The 17,644-nt window shown below is 41.9% G+C and overlaps 1 protein-coding gene and 1 pseudogene across 2 annotated transcripts in view; one reads left to right on the forward strand and one right to left on the reverse strand.

Moving 5' to 3' along the window:
• Plcb4 (phospholipase C beta 4) overlaps positions 1 to 17,644 on the reverse strand; it is a 304,729-nt gene that overhangs the window by 39,052 nt on the left and 248,033 nt on the right. For both annotated transcript variants that reach the window (XM_035446711.1, XM_035446712.1), the window contains 4 exons: positions 17,169 to 17,220; positions 15,799 to 15,901; positions 14,331 to 14,495; positions 8,700 to 8,904 (listed from right to left, as the gene is read on the reverse strand). In XM_035446711.1, coding sequence (XP_035302602.1) covers positions 8,700 to 8,904; positions 14,331 to 14,495; positions 15,799 to 15,901; positions 17,169 to 17,220 — 525 coding nt within the window. The remainder of the gene's footprint in view (positions 1 to 8,699; positions 8,905 to 14,330; positions 14,496 to 15,798; positions 15,902 to 17,168; positions 17,221 to 17,644) is intronic.
• LOC107979270 lies at positions 760 to 1,570 on the forward strand (annotated as a pseudogene).

Here is a 17,644-nt window from a genome sequence, read left to right on the forward strand (position 1 = left end):
TTATACACACCTTTAATTCCTGCAGCCACATTAGTTAGCCATAGAGGCCCGGCAGTGGTGGTACACTCCTGGGATCAGGGATTAAACATGCCTCTGTGAGTTCAAAGCCACCCAGGGTTACATTAGAGTGAATCAGTCTAAAAGAAAGCTCAGACAATGGAGATCTCAGCACATGGGATCCCATGCCTTTAATCCCAGCTGTAGAGAGGTATATAAAATGGGAGCAGATATTCAGTATTCAGTCTCAGAGATTTAGTCTCCAGCCATGCTGAGGACAGGACAGTCCTTTCAGCCTGAGGTAGAGGTGAGAGCTAGTGGCCAGCTGCTTTGCTTTTCTGATCTTCAGCTTCAACCCTAATATCTGTTTCTGGGTTTATATTATTTGTACTACAACAAACATTTAAGGGAAAAAATGACATCTCAGCATCTACAATGAGAGGAGAGATGGAACAACTCGAAATTGCGTCAGAAATCTTGAGATGACACTTCAGAAATGGCATTTTAATTGAGGATATTCCTCCTCCGGAAGTATGTGCTGAACGAAACAGCTGGCTATGCTGAAAGTGGTTGAAGATCTGGGTCATGCGAACAAGAAACACTCCTGTACCTTCCCGGACACAGCTTTAATCAGAGAGCAGAAAGGAGAGATGGGCAAGGAAACAAAAGGTTGCTTCATCTTTATTTACATGAAGTTGCAGAGGAACCACAGAATTACGGAAGGACCCTACATAAGAAAGAAAGGCCCCTGGCACTCTCTTCTGCAGCCGAGCAAGATGCCCAAGGGAAAGAAGGCCAAGGGGAAGAAGGTGGCCCCGGCCCCCACCGTCGTGAAGAAACAGGAGGCCAAGAAGGTGGTGAACCCTTTGTTTGAGAAGAGGCCTAAGAACTTCGGCATTGGGCAGGACATCCAGCCCAAACGAGATCTCACACGCTTCGTCAAATGGCCCCGATACATTCGGCTGCAGCGGCAAAGGGCCATCCTCTATAAGCGGCTTAAAGTTCCTCCTGCCATTAACCAGTTCACCCAGGCCCTGGACCGGGAAACAGCTACCCAGCTGCTCAAGCTTGCCCACAAGTACAGGCCAGAGACAAAGCAGGAGAAGAAGCAAAGACTATTGGCCCGTGCTGAGAAGAAGGCTGCTGGCAAAGGGGTCCCAACTAAGAGGCCACCTGTTTTTCGAGCAGGAGTCAATACAGTCACCACCTTGGTGGAGAACAAGAAGGCTCAGCTGGTGGTAATCACCCACGATGTAGACCCCATTGAGCTGGTGGTCTTCCTGACTGCCCTGTGTCGGAAGATGGGGGTCCCCTACTGCATCATCAAGGGAAAAGCCAGGCTGGGACGACTGGTCCAAGGAAAACATGTACCACCGTTGCCTTCACACAGATTAACTCGGAAGACAAGGGTGCTCTGGCTAAGCTGGTGGAAGCAATTAGGACCAATTACAACGACAGATATGATGACATCCGACGCCATTGGGGAGGCAATGTCCTGGGTCCTAAATCTGTGGCTCGAATTGCCAAGCTGGAAAAGGCAAAGGCTAAAGAAGTCGCTACTACACTGGGTTAACTCACCGCTAAGTTTTCTGTACATAAATACAAACTTATCTTCCAAAAAAAAAAAGAAGAGAAAAGAAAAGAAAAGAAAAGAAAAAGAAACAAAGGCCCCCAAGCACACAGTGCAGAATGGCATTTAATTTAATGTTGATACTCCATATGTACTAGACACTCATTTCTTCTACTCAGTAATAAAGACAAAATGAACATATAGGAAAAACCCTCAAAACAACAGGGTAGTGGTGGTGGTGGGGTACATGACATTGTGTTGTTGCCTTTAGCGCCAGAACTCTTTGCTGTCTCTAGCAGTGATGGCTGATGTGGTGATGCTGTGTGATGCACCATTAGCAGGACAGACGCACCCACAGGTGAAGTGGCAATGACAACTCAGCATTCCAGAATGAGTGATCAAAAAGCATCCACACCAGTAGTTCTGCTTGGTGGTGGTAAAAGAGAGTACTGTTTTTCATTATGTTAGGATTGGAATATGGGAAGACCTAGAACACTGGAAGAGTTAGGCCTTGATTCATCCAAGGTACTTTTATTTTTTTTAATACTTTTATTTTAAATGTTAACATTTTCTTTAAGTAACGATTTAGTTTCTAACAATTAAGATGGTTTGCATTACTCGTTAGCTGAGAAACATTTTACATCTGGGTTGTGTAGAAACAGATCTCTTTTAGTCTCTGCACTCTGGCCAGCTGTGGGTCTTTGTGTTAATTAACACCTGTGACAAATAGAAGCTTTCAGGTGAGGGTTGAGAGATGCACTGATCTATGCACATAAAACTAAGTCATTAAAAGTTGGTTTAATACTATGTCCATTTATCTCCATAATAATAGTAGAGTCTTCCCTGGGGTCTCTGATCTGTCTAGTCACAGGTTCTTAGCCTGCTATTGGTGCTAGGTATGGGTTTCATCTTGTGGAGCATGTCTTAAATATAATCAGAATGCAAGGCTAAGGATCATTGCAGAAGGGTGTGCAGAAAGAGTTTAAGAGTCCTAGATGGTGGATGGTACAAGTGAACATCTTCTGGATACAGCAGGGTAGCTGTACATAGAAACTTACTTGAACAGAACCAGTGCAAGCTCATGCCAGATCAGATCCCAGCATGGAGAGTTGGACACACTATCCCACCCTTGCCATTGAACAAAATCCAGTTGTTTGCTATTGGGAGAGTTTTCTCTAGGAGAAAAGCCTCTGATAAGTTGACCATGTTCCATTGGAAGCTTGCACATTCAAGGGTATTTGGACAGTGCAAATTGGTTTTGAAGGGTTTTAATGAAAAGGTGACACAAAGTTGGGTGAGTCGGGGAGGGGGGTGGGTCTCCGGATAGTTGTGGTAAGGTAGGTGAATGTGATCAAATACATACACTGTACAAAAATAAAAATAAACAAAAACCAGATCGTGCCCATTGTTATACATATCCTCCATTATGTTCATGCATGAAGCTGCACAAGGACCCAAACAGGAGGTGAGTGGATAGAGCCATCCTGGCTGCTCACCGAGCTTTCAGAACTGTGAGTGAGAAACAAAACAATGTTGTAGACTTAACAAGAAACCTGGCACTAGGGAAATTCTCAGGAATCCATAAGGATGACCCCAAGAATCTAAGCAATAGTGGAGAGGCTACCTGAAATGCCCTTCCCCTATAATGAGATTGACGACTACCTTATATACCATCCTAGAGCCTTCATCCAGTAGCTGATGGAAGCAGAAGCAGAGATCCACACTCCTGGAATCCAGCTGTAGAGAGGGAGGAGTGATGGGCAAAGGGTTCAAGACCATGTTGGGGAAACCCACAGAAACAGCTGACCCGAACAAGGGGAGTTCACAGACTCCAGAGTGACAGCTGGGGAGCCAGATTAAGACCAAATTAGGTCCCTTGAATGTGGGTGTTAGTTGGGGGGCTTGGGCAGTTTATGGGGCTGCTGGCAGTGGAACCAGTATTTATCTCTAGTACATGAATGGGTTTGGGAGCCCATTCCCTATGGAGGGATACTCTCTCAGCCTAGATACAGGGGGGGAGGACCTCTGTCCTGCCCCAAATGATGTGACAGACCTTGATGATCCCTCATGGGAGGCCTCACCCTCCCTGAGGAGTGGATGGGGAGTGGGATGGGGAGAAGGTGGGGGAGTGGGAGGTTGGGAGAGAGAAGGAACTGGGATTGGTATATAAAATAAGATTGTTTTTAATAATTTAAATAAAAAATATTTTAAAAAGAAAGAAAAATAAACAGAAAACAAAAGCATCTTTTCTGGGGTCATTGGTTAAAAGCACTTGTTGCTCTTGCAGAGGATCCAGGTTTAATTTCCAGTACCCAAATAGAGCATCACAACTGTCCATCCGTAAGTCCAGTTCCAGAGGGTCTGATGCCTTCTTCAGACCAGGTACAAACAAACGGGCAAAATACTCATCTATATAAAATAAATCTTTTAAAATACAAAATATAATAAATCTTTAAAAGAACACATCTTTTCTTCATAAGTTAGCCAATGCTGGGTGTTTAGTTACAGTAAAAGGAAATAAGCCAAAAAGCCATCACTAGTGTTATTTCTCTGTGCATTTGAGTGACTGTATTTTAGTAACAATTTCAACAAAATCCCTACTTCTGTTTCCTAATGCTTGGAGTGAGTGGCAGGAAGGTGAGGAGGGAAACAAGGATTCGTGAGAATGGACGAGGGTCATGGTTCAAACCTGAGCTGTTGACCTATCTCATGCAGGCAGGAAGCTGGGTGAGCCAGAGTTCAAAGAGCCTAAGAAGCACTAGATCTATGTGGGGGGGGTGGGGGAGGGGCAGAGTTAATTATGAACAATTGTGCATAGCAAAATTTGTCATCTTTGGGATTCCACCACCACGGATGGGTGATCTGCAAGAGCCTAAGGAAGGGCTCTAGCTTGGAAAAGACTCAAGAACACCTTCTATATTTTTACAAAAAGGATTCCGCCCACATGCTCTGACTGCAAATGAAAATACATTTAAAAGTCATGCAGAGCGCAGAGCTGTGACACTGCCAACGCACTGGAGTTCAGAAACTTCTCAGTGGGTAGGAATTAAAAAGATTTCTCCCTCCTTAGGATGATGAACTGCTTATGATATAATTATTTCCTGTGCAATACAGATTCTACAACCAACTGATTTTTCTTTAGAGTGTTAAAATTAAGTAAGATATCTACAAACAGGGTGTGGTGGAGCACACCTTGAACTCTGAGCTACTTGGGATGCTGAAGTAGGAGAGCACACTTTTAAGACCAGTTAAAGCAACTTAGTAAGGCCCTGCCTTGAAAACCTCAGTGGTGCAATCCTTGTCCAGCATGCATGGGTACTGGAAAGAGATGGGGGAAAGAAAGAGGGCATGAGTGAGGAGAATGAAGATGAGAGAGAAGGAGGGCGGGAGGATGAGCAGGGAAAGCCTAGAGCAGTTCACTCTGGACAGAGGACCAATGAGTGACCCTTACTCAATGCACTGTAAGCATCTCTCTTTGATGTCCATTCTAGCTCCTTATATATTATGTAATAACCCTATCATATGGGTTTGTAGAATGATCCCCTGAATTCACATGAACTTTCTTTAGCCAAATAAACTTCTAATGATGTATACAGCAGCTTTCTTTCTGTTTCCGTGATGGTACAGTCTCATTTGAACTTGTCCTTGTGGAATTAATAAGAATATCAACATACCAGAGAACACCCCCTGACCGTACAGGTCAGCTCTTCTATGTGAATGTGGGAGGTTAGCTAGACATCAAATAAGAACACTCCAAGTCGGGAGACTCAGAATCAGAAACTCAAAAAACAGACCATCCTCATATTCACCCTGTGTTATCTATCCTTTGTGAAAACCACTAAATCTCCAATGTCTTCCTGGATACCAGGTCTGTGCAATGACCAGGGGGCTGAGTGTGTCCTTGTTGAATATCAAATCTGAAGTCAGGACACTGACTGCAGAACCTCAGTACAGAGATTCCCAGGGATCTGATGGAAAGGCAGTGGGTAGGGCCACAGAGATCACATGCAGGACTGTCATGAGAGATTAGTTTGCATAGTAACTGCCGGCCTGACAGAATTTCACACTACAAATACAAACATTTCTCAGCATAGACCTGAGCACACCCACATCCTTGCAGATCAATTCCACATTTTAAGGTTTTCTTTATGGAAGTGCTTGGGACAAACTAGGAACTCAGCAAATGATTTCTTTTCCCTTTTCTAATCAAATGGCTCATTTGCCAGGAAGAAATTATAGTTTGATTTGAAATACTGAAAAGAGAAATTTTAAAAGTTTTTTTTTTAACCAAATAGGTTTGTGTAACACTTTCCATATGTAACAAGTATGGATTTTACTTTGATTTCTTGTGTGTGTGTGTGTGTGTGTGTGTGTGTGTGTGTGTGTGTGTGTGTGTACAGTGTGGTGTGTGCTTGTGTGGTGTATGCTCATGTGTGTGGGTATGTCTGTATCTATCCTGAGGCCACACTCCACCACACTCTACCTTACACCTTTGGGACAAGCTCTTTCATTGACTCTGGAGCTAGTAAGTCCCCATAGTTCTCTTAACCCCACCCTCCACAGAGAGTTACAGAAGCACCTAGGCCATGGCCACCTTACTATTCGGATGCAGGCACCTGAACTCAGGTTGTGGAAAGTGTGTGGCAAGCATTTTTACCCACCGAGCCATCTCCACAGACCATGTATCCCATGCTTTCTAACTCAAACATGAAATAGGATTCTTTCTGGCCTTCAGTCCATTGCTGTGCCTATACTGCTGTTGCTCTGGAGGGTGGTATGGGGCTAGACTGCAGCCTCAAAGCACACCTTCCAGACTCCCGTCTCCCTCTCTCTCTCTGATCCACTTCCCCAGCCCATGGCACTGCTGCAGCTGCTTTGATGGGTTCCCATGTCTGCTACTGTATGCTGCAGCCTTTTTTATGACACGCAAAGGGTACAAATGAAGAAATAATCCTATCCATTCTGATTGAAACTCTCCTGACTTACTTTTCTTTTTGAACCTACCATCTATCATGTTATTAAAATTGAAGGTTAGTTGCACAAAAGCTGCACACCAGATAATCCAATTAAAAAGTGGGGTACAGAACTAAATAGACAATTCTCAATAGAGGAATCTAAAATGGCTGAAAGACACATAAGAAAGTGCTCAGTATCCTGAGCCATCAGGGAAATGCAAATCAAAACAACTCTGAGATACCACCTCACACCTGTCAGAATGGCTAAAATCAAAAACACCAATGACAGTTTATGCTGAAGAGGATGTGGAGAAAGTGGAACACTCCTCCACTGCTGGTAGGAGTGCAAACTTGTACAGCCACTTTGGAAATCAGTATGGAGATTTCTCAGGAAAATGGGAATCAGTCTACCACAAGATCCAGCAATTCCACTCTTAGGCATATGCCCAAAAGATGCACATTCATACAACAAGGACATCTGTTCAACGATGTTCATCACAGTATTATTTGTAATAGCCAGAACCTGGAAACAACCTAGATGCCCCTCAATTGAAGAATGGATGGAGAAAATGTAGTACATTTACACAATGGAGTACTACTTAGCAGAAAACGAAACAAAACAAAACAATGGAATCTTGAAATTCACAGGCAAATGGATGGAATTAGAAGAAACCATTCTGAGCAAGGTAACTCAGTCACAAAAAGACAAACATAGTATGTATTCACTCATATGTGGATTTTAGACATAAAGAAGAACTACCAGCCTGCAATCCACACTCCCAGAGAAGCTAGTAAACAAGGAGGACCCTAAGAGAGACATACATGGTCCCCTGGAGAAGGGGGAAGGAACAAGATCTCCTGAGCAAATTGGGAGCATGGGGGAGGGGGGAGGGAGAATGAGAAGGGGAGAAGAGGAGGAGTGAGGAGGACATAAGGGAGCAGAGAAGCATGAATTCTTAAGAACAATAAGTGACCCAACCTTATTCCTGTATAGTACAGGAATTTCATTCTATCAGTGAACACACACCCATGTGTACATACATTCTCTGTCTCTGTCTCTGTCTCTCTCTCTTTCTCTCTCCTCTCTCTCTCTCTCTCTCTCTCTCTCTCTCTCTCTCTCTCTCTCTCTCTCTCTCTGTGTGTGTGTGTGTGTGTGTATGTATGTATATATGTGTGTGGGGGGGATTGTTTCTATGTGTGTAGCACACATGTGCACGTGCTTAAAGAGGCCAGAGGTTGACATGGGGTATTTTCCTGACTCACTCTTGACTTCATATATTGAGACCATCGTCTTTCATTTGAACAAAAGCTTGCCAGCCTGGGCTAGGTAGCTAGGCAGCATGCTTTGGGGATCCCCAATTTACAACTCTAGAGAACTAGGATTACAGGAGGACTGCCACAATTATCTAGCATCACAAACACTCACATTTTTTGGGCCTTAAGTTATTTTGTGTATTATTAGTATAAAAATTTTCCCAGAATGCTTAAAGGAGTAGAGAGGGATAGTCATATTACCTTCATTTTACTGGTGAAGAAAAGAGGGAATGGTTCTATTAAGATACCCAGAACACCAGCAGGCAGTGTGGAGCTGGGACGTGAACCCTTGGCTAATTCGATGTAGTTATACGGCTGCACTCTTTCCTGTGGTCCAAAGATGCCAAAGCTAAGAAGTCTTTCCTTTTCCTATAATGATACCTGCTTATTGGAGGACATGGAGAGTCTATCTGTTTGGTTATAAGCAAAATCCTGCGACATGGCCCCGTGTGGGTTCCTACCACTGATTTTCTTAGTAAAGGAGACTGATGTCTTTTTATGAAAATGAACTCTGTTATAGATTTACAAGAAAATTCGAGCATATTAGTAACCGAGTTCAACAAATCTTTCAATGATCATAACGGATAAGATATAGTTTTCTACAGTTGTTTTTATCATTTGACTGATAGTACAAGTACTCTTCATAAAAGCATTTGTAAAATGTTAAATAATATAAAATTATGGTATTTTGAAATAATACCTATGGAAATGTCATTTGCCTTCCTCACAGCTACCAGGGTTCTCAGCACAGGAGGAAAACAGATGATCATTTTTGTTGTTTTCAGGAATGGGCAAAATGATTCACAGTCTTGTAACCTGGGACCTCGTCTGCATTGTATTCTGTATCTAAACATTTTTCTTACCTCCAAATCCATCAGGCACATATGTTTTAAGAACAATGTTGCAGAAAATCGTTGGCAGTGATAATGGTTTGTTTCCCTCATTTCTTAGGGAGATGTGTCGGTAGCCTGCTTGGAGGCCATCCAAAGGAAGGATTCTCTGGCCAATCAGCTTGTTGTTGTCATCATACACTGCAATTCTCAGGACAGCAAGATCAGGCAGAATCACCTGCAATTTAAAGTCTCATTGTTTATTGTAATAAGGCTCCCCAGAACTATGACTCCAGGAATCTCGACCAAACCAATCCTGCCCCTTAAAGAAGAAAACAAACCAATGAGCCATTAGCATTCAGCCTAAAGTATCCAGCACAAGATTGGTGCCCAGGATACCAAGAAGGCCATTAATGGGTACAGGTTTCCAGGAAATCATCTCCTCAAATATATTAAATGCATGGATGTCAAAGACTGGTGCTCCGATTCTTATTATTTTCCCTCCCCTACATCCAACACAAAAACAGAGAAATAGAATAACTTTTCTTATTTTAGAGATTATCAGGAAGACTGGGATTGGGACTCTTGACTTCTAGTCCTGTGTCTGTCTGCCACTTGGACTACTTATAGCATTAAGTTCTGCCTGTTTTTTTTTTTTTTTTTTTTTTTGGAGAATAACACTTCACATATAAAAGACTGTAGGGAGTCACCCTAGCCCCGCCCAATAGTCCTGGGGCAGGTACCAGGTGGACCTGGGGACTCGCCCATAAGGGCGGGGTGAAGGAAAGCCGAAATGACGTAAAGGGGCTTCTTAAGGGACTGCACGTGGGGACGGGAGCCCTCTCTTTGTTCTGGCTGCGCTGGCTGGGTTCTTAACCTAGCTCTGGCCTGTGTTTCACCCGGCTGTGCTTTGAAATAAAGAGACCTTAATCCAATAAAAGACAATTTATGTGCTAATTTTCATCCTCCTTGCTTCTTGCACTCTACATTGTTCACACATTTTGGGATGGTGGGTAACAGAAAGGAAGAAGTCCAAGTGTCCTTCTTTGTAGATGAAATGGTTCTATATATGAGAGACCCTAATGACTATATGAAAAAACCAAAAAAAGTTAGTTCTGATGAAAGGTTTCAGAAAAATTGAAGGGTTTAAAATTAACACACCCAAAGAAAAAGTGAGTAGCCTTTGTCTATACCAGTAGTTCTTAATGTGTGGGTCACAACCCCATTGAGGGTGTGTGTCAAATGACCCTTTCACAGGGGCTAACTAAGACCATGGGAAAACACAGGTATTTATGTTACAATGCATAACAGTGGCAAAATTACAGCTATGATGTAATAATGATAATTATTTTATGATTTGGGGTCACCACAACATGAGAAACTGTATTAAAGAAGCATTAGGAAGGTTGTGAACCACTGGCCTACATCAAAGACAAACATGTTCAGGAAGAAATCAATGAGATAAACACATTCACAACTGCTTCAAAAACAAAACAAAATAAAGCATTTTGAAATAATGTAACAGAAATAGAAAAATCTTAGCATTCCCAAAGAAGAACCAAAGACAGCAGAGAACCAAAACAGTGCTGAACAAAAAAGAATAATATTGGTGGTTGATGGGGATGTCCTTCTGTATCCTGTGAATATATGTTTCTCTTATTGGTTGATGAATAAATGCTGATTGACTAGTAGCCAGTTAGGAAGCAGTCTCCAGAGGGAGACTCCAGGTAACCACTGAAGGGATAACATGCTGCAGCATTACGGGTAAGCCATAGTCTCATGGCAACACATACTTTAATAGAAATGGGTTAATAATTAACAGAGACCTAGCAAATAGGAAGCCTGAGCCATTGGCCAAACAGTTCTAATTAACATAAGTCTCTGTGTGTTTATTTGGGACTAAACAGGTATGGGACCAGGAGGGACAGAATTTCTGTCTACAGATTATGTCACTATACATGATTTCATGCTCTACTTCAGAGCTAGAGTAACAAAAGCAACGTGATATTGATCTAAAGCTACATATACAGATCAACAGAACAGAATGGAATTGATGGTCCTGATATAAATCCATACAGCTATACCCACCTAGTTTGTGACAAAGATGTCAAAAGTTATATTGGAGATAAGATAATTTCATTAGAAAATAATTCTGGGAAAGCTGGATATGAAACAAGATCTCTCTCACCCTGGACAAAAACCGAATCCAAACAAATCAAAGAATGTTATGTAAGATCTCAAATCCTGAAGCTGTGGGAGGAAAACACATGGAAAAGTTCCAGATATTGGCACAGAGAAGGACTTTCCAAATAGCACTCCACTTGCTCAGGAAATAATGCCAACAACTGACAAAGGAGAACCATGACATTAGCAAGATTCTGAACTGGAGGAGAAACAGTAAAGAACACTCAGAAAGGCAGAAAAGTCTTGGCTAGCTATAAATCAGACGGAGGATTGATATCCAGAATATAGAAAGAACAAGCAAAAGGTTAAGCATAAACAGCAAGGAATCAAGGAACCTAGTCAATAAATTGTCCAGTGAAATGAACAGAGAATTCTCAAAGAGTAACAAATATATATGGGGGTTGATGAGCTGGCTGAGCAGTTAAGAGCACTGATTTCTCTTTCAGAGGACCCAGGTTAAATTCTTTTAACCCCTGTGGCAGCTTACAACCATCTGAAACTCTAGTTTTAGGGAATCACATACTCCCTTCTGGCCTCCATGGGTACCAGGAATGTACAAGGTACACAGACATACATGGAAGTGAAATACCCATGCACATAAAATACAAATAACATTAAAGAGAGAGATACAAATGCCAAATAAACGTATGAAAAAATTGAACTTCACAAGCCATCAGCAGAAATGCAAATTAAACAATACTGAGATTCGATGTCACCCTAGTCAGAATGGCTATCAATAAGGAAACAAATGACAACAAATGCTGACAACAATGTAGACAAAATAGAACCCTTATACAGTGCTGGTGGGAATGTAAACTAGTCCAGCCACTACAGAAATCAGTATGTAGGTTCCTCAAAAAACTAGAGGTATCATATGACCTAGACACTCCTGCATTTAAGCAAATGCCTCCAGGTGAATATACCACAGAGGTCCTCACACATTAGTGTTTATTGCAGCACTACTCATCACAGCTAAGTTACAAACCACCATAGCTGTCCAAATGAAGAGAACTGGAGTAAGAAAATACGGTGTATATACACAATGGATTTTTTTCTCAGACACAAAAAGTTAATGCTGATTACAGGAAATGAGGCAACTGGCCATAATCATATTAAATGGGAAAAGCTCAGCACTAGACAGACAAATGTCATATGCCTTTTGTCATCTGTGGTTCCTAGACTTCATACAGACATACAGAATTTTGTTATGTATATAACCGGTAAGTAGAAAAGAATTATGTTAATAGCAGCATTATTCATAATAGCCAGAACCTGGAAGCAACCTAGATGCCCCTCAACTGAAGAATGGATAGAGAAAATGTGGTACATTTACACAATGGAGTACTACTCAGTGGATAAAAAACAATGGAATCTTGAAATTTGCAGGAAAATGGATGGAACCAGAAGAACCCAATCACACGTAAACAACATGATATGTATTCACTCATTTATGGATATTAGACATAGAGCAAAGGAGTACCCGCATACAATCCATACTGACAGAGAAGCTAGGAAGCATGGTCCTCAGAGAAGGGGAAAGGGACAAGATCTCATGAGCAAATTGGGAGCACGGAGTGGGGAAGGGAAGGAGAGGGCAGGGTGGGGGAGGAGAATATGAGGAAGTAGCAAGATTGAGTCGGGAAGAATAGAGGAGAGCAAGAAAAGTGATACCATCATAGAGAGAGCCATTATAGATTTAAAGGGAAATGTCCGGAGATCTAAAAGGATGACACCAACTAACAATCTAAGCAATACTGGAGAGGCTACCTTAAATGTCCTTCCCCTATAAATGAGATTGATGACTACCTTATATGTCATCCTAGAGCCTTCATCCAGTAGCTGATGGAAGCAGAAGCAGACACCCACAGCTTAACACTGAGCCGAACTCCTGGAATCCAGTTGTAGAGAGGGAGGAGTGATGAGCGAAGGGGTCAAGACCAGGCTGAGAAAATCCACAGAAACAACTGACCTGAACAAGGGGGAGCTCATTGACCCTAGGACAGCTCATTGACAGCTGGGAAACTAGCATAGGACTGAACCAGGTCCCCTAATGTGGGTGTCAGTTAGGAGGCCTGGGCAGTCAATGGGGGCTCTGGTAGTGGAATAGTATTTATCCCTAGTGTATCAATGGACTTTGGAAGCTCATACCCCATAGAGGGATACTCTCTCAGCCTAGACACATGGGGGAGGGTCTAGTCCCAGCCCCAAATGATGTGAGGGTCTAGTCCCAGCCTCAACCTCCCTGGGGAGCAGAATGGGATGGGATGGGGGTCAGTGGGGAGCATGAGAGGATAGGAGGGAGAGGGAACTGGGATTGATACATAAAATAAGATTGTTTCTAACTTAAATAAAAATGTTCAAACGTGAAAAACAAAAAGAAATTGTCTAGGGGAACGAAGGGAACTACGGGGAGAGCAAAAGGTTAGAAAAGAACAAAGCAGACCATGGTGTAGGGTGTATGTGTTCAGTGCACATTATATGTTTGTATGAAAATGTCCAGAAGTAACAGTCCACACTGACAATTTTTAAAATGTATAAAGAAACAAGTTGGATATTTGTTTATCGAAAAAGGATATGTCTGGGGAAAATGCCTGACTTTCTGCAAATGTGTACTGGGATTATTCATCACATGAAAGAATATTTCTTCATGGCAACAACTGAAAAATTTAAGGAAGAAAAAAGGCACAATGTAATATAATCTGCTGCACCGTGAGAGAAGCAAAATGACAGTGGGAGGAAGGAAGACAGCACTCCCATCACAGGGGAACCTCAATTCAAAATGACCGGTTTTGTCAGCTCTCCTTTGGTTTCTCTCAGCCAGTTGTTCTACTCAGAAATAAACAGTTCCTACTTTGTCAGGAAAGACCAGAATCTGATTCTCTTTGTCTCGTGATGGAAAGTCTGTGCCCAAAGAAGCAAGAAAACATTTTGCTTGACAGTGAACCAGGCAAGGGAAATAGCGGGCATTCTGGAGAGACTTCTGCCTTTGTGTAGACTTTTCAATGCATCCTCAACTGGAGAAATGAGAGAATGAACCCGAGAGAGGATGGCTGCTTACTCTCTGGACCTGGCAGACAGGACTGGGAAAGGACACCGAGGCCCAGAACACTTCTTGTGAAACGCAAAAATGCTTAGCAGTGGTGCTTCACTTCTGAACACAGGAGCCGCCCATGTCATAGCACTGATCTCAGTTTTCGTGCGGTTTTCATCTAACCTCTGAACTATAAACCCTTCCATGCATGATGGAGGCTACTCTGACCTGGAAATATGTTCAACCCGAATGGAGGTGGCCAAGGAAAGGCAGAGCCAAAACAGCCAGTTTGTTAAGCACAATGATAAGACAGGGACAGAAGTTTCCTGTTAGATGATGGAAAGAAGCAAAGATGGTGTAGTGAATGGCATTCCTACATCTTGTGGGCTTCATGTAGAAAACAGGCCCTATGGTTACCGAGTAACAGTGACACACCGCTAATGCCCTACCTTCCGAAACACAAATGATTCTTCATTGTAAACTGGGTTGAGGCCATTGTTCATAACCATGCGAGTCCGGAACTCCTTCCGTATGGTATCGGTGGGCAACCCGTACATGTCTACTTCCACGTATGTGCCGATCTTCTTATCTGATAGGAATTGCCCTGATATAACCTGCAGCAACACAGACACAGGGTGGGAGAACAGTAGCCTCTGTGTGATCACTGCTAGCAAGGTGTAAGGAAGAAATGAAATTTTTTATTTGGGGAACTTTTTTCTATAAATTTTATTTAAATTAGAAACAATCTTATTTTACATATCAATCCCAGTTCCCTCTCCCTCCCATCCTCCCATGTCCCCCAGAGACGGCCCTCCCCCATCCCCTCCAAAAGGAGGGTGAGGCCTTCCATTAGGGATCATGAAAAATCTATCAAGTCATTTGGAGCAGGGCCTAGGCCCTCCCTTGTGTATATAGAGTATTATTTAGGGAATTTCAATTCATATAAATATTTGATCTTTTTCTCTAGAAATTTTTATATTAAAGCAAAGCATTTTTGAGAAACTATTCTTTGAAAGGAAAAGTTCTTAGCTGACATCCTCTTAGTATGTCTTGAAAAGGAGCAAGGAAATATCCATGCACAAAATCCTAGGAATAAATCATGCCCTCAGTACGGTTTAGCCACTCAGCTGTCCAGATCTGTGGAATGAAGCAATGGCTGTGGCTACGCCCTGAGATCCCTTCCAGTTCTGGGATTCTATAAGGGTATATACTAACTCCTGAGATCTTTTCGAAGCCTTGAAAAGAAACACAGCAGAAGAAAATCAGGGCTGCTGTTCTTTAATGACATTAACGCTGGTTAGCAGTGAGAGAGTTAATTGTAAAGTTCAGTATTAAATTTTATTTACTATAAAGCTAGGGAGTAACTTCATTTACATGTACTTTCCAAACAAGTATGCCCTTCATTTATTTATTTCTCATCTTCTCTAATTTTGAAACTGCTTTTTTTGAAGTACAATCAACATACGCTAAACTATATTTAATTATACAGTTGGATCAATTTTTCGGCCATGTGAGCATATGTTTAAAACTGTCACCACAGCAAGGAAAGCAAGCATTTCTCACACCTCCATTTCTGGTTCTTTGTGACTTATGATAATCTGCCCCCTTCCATCTGTGTCCAGGCACAAGCACTGATTTGCTTCCTGACATCATAGCTTACATTTCTTTTGTTGATTTTAGAATTTTATATGAAATTTTTTATCAGGTGGGAGATACTTTCTGGATGGTGGGTTTCACTTAAAGTCGCTGATACCTTCAGTAGTGAAAACTCACAAAACGGCAGAAATTGAGCCCAAGTTGAGTGCTACATACAATTCTTAACAACATGATGTTAAACTTTTTTTGACTTGAGCTTTCTTCTAGGTGCATTTGTATACATATGTGTGTTTACAGAATCTGTGATGAGCAGGGGCATACCTGCACTGAGCATGTGGCTGCAATAACCCCATCCACTGGGGTTTCAGAGAAAGGATCAAACGTCCGGTCAGGCCGCCTCATAAAATCTGGCTTGAGAAGATACCTGGCAGGACACAAGCACAGGGGTTTATTCTATTGGTAGCTTATGCAATAAATGAAATACCAGATACTTCCTTACTGTCTTCCTTAACTTAGGAGGTAGACTTCCAGGCAGATACTATAGATTAAAGACAATGACCTTGCTTTCTGATGAGTATCAGAGCCAACACAGGCAACCCAGGGTGTGCTGTGTCAAAGGAGAGAAGGCTATTTCTTTGCTTGAACAAGGTGAAGAGAGTGTCTGAAAGAGCTGTCTCCTTTGACCAAAGGCTTGGCTCCTGAGTCCTTTTACATTTGGCTAAATGTCAGTCTCTTTTCCTTATAGAATCCAGGCTGAACAAGACCCATGCACAGACTGCTTAGGCTGGGCAGATTTTCGGTAGAGTATGGGCACTCTGGCAGAGACCCATCTGCCACACAGGTACAGGTACAGAGTATACAGATGGGAGAGTTGTTCTTAAGGCACAAGTGCTGAAAACCAGTTATTCCACCTCGTTTTTCTACAATAGAGATTAAGGTATCCTACCACAAACCCACCACAAAGAACAAGACAGCATCACCACTGGATAGCACATCACTCCTGTGCATCCATCTCGGGGCCACTGGGCTGTCTGTGGTCTCGGCTGAGCTTATATCATCATTACAGAATCTGAGTTCTGTACTTTCATTTAACTTCTTAGTCTTTCAGAAGAAATTAACATTTCCTATTTTGCTGCTTGGTTCACAGATTTTTAAGTGTTATTTAAGTAAAATAGAACAACATTCCCATCATTATATAACTGCTATTTATACGCATGCGAAAGAATCAGAAGAGGATGAAAATTTATTTCCGGCTGAATTAAATTCAACTTTACACCCACAGCTTCATTTGAAATGAAATTTGCTTCATTCCTATATTCATCAGCAATAGGGCTATACATATTTGATGCCTACATGGCTGGTTAATGCCCAAGTGAACATGCCCCACTGCCTGTCTCAGACATAAAAACATCAACTATTGAATTTAGAATGAAATGATAAAACTCTAGAGTGTATATGATGAACTGCATAGTTTGTGGTTAAAAGAAAAGAAAAACCTGCTTAGCAAAATGGGACAGACAAAAAGTTGTGTGTTTGCAAATATAATCTACCTAGAGACTTCACTTGTTTCTATCCACACTTCAGAACCAGCATACATTTAGCTGTCCCTAATTAAAAATTGCATGGTTTCATTAAAACTGAAGTATGGAATCCTGAAACTAGGTGGTAACAGTTTAAATAATATTACTCACCCGCAGGATCCATTATACTCAAATTTTCCCTGATTCAATTGCATCGCTAAATCTGTCAAAAGACAAAAAATAATTTAGCATCTTATCTCCCTGGACAAAGAAGATCCTGACAGGGTGACTAGAAACAATGGAGGCCATATTATTCCCAGGTCCAGAGGTCTCTTCCACACCATAAACAACTACTGGCTCAGTTTAGGGCCTATGACTCTCTTCCACATTGAAATGACCTCCTATTTAATTTAATTTAATTTAATTTAAACATGAGTATGTTTTCATAAAGATTATGCTAGAACTGCTCTGGAAAGTGGATTTGGTACACAAGTCATATGATGTTTACTTTATGTTGAGAGTGGACATGTACAACCAGCTATAGTTAGGGAATGGGCATTGCCTTGGTGCCACATAGGGCAGGAATGTTGGAGCCACAGTAGGGCTGTTAAGAACATAAAACACGATTAAAAGGAACATAAAACAAT

The sequence above is a fragment of the Cricetulus griseus genome, chromosome 6 (genome assembly GCF_003668045.3).
Source record: "Cricetulus griseus strain 17A/GY chromosome 6, alternate assembly CriGri-PICRH-1.0, whole genome shotgun sequence".
Taxonomy (NCBI): domain Eukaryota; kingdom Metazoa; phylum Chordata; class Mammalia; order Rodentia; family Cricetidae; genus Cricetulus; species Cricetulus griseus.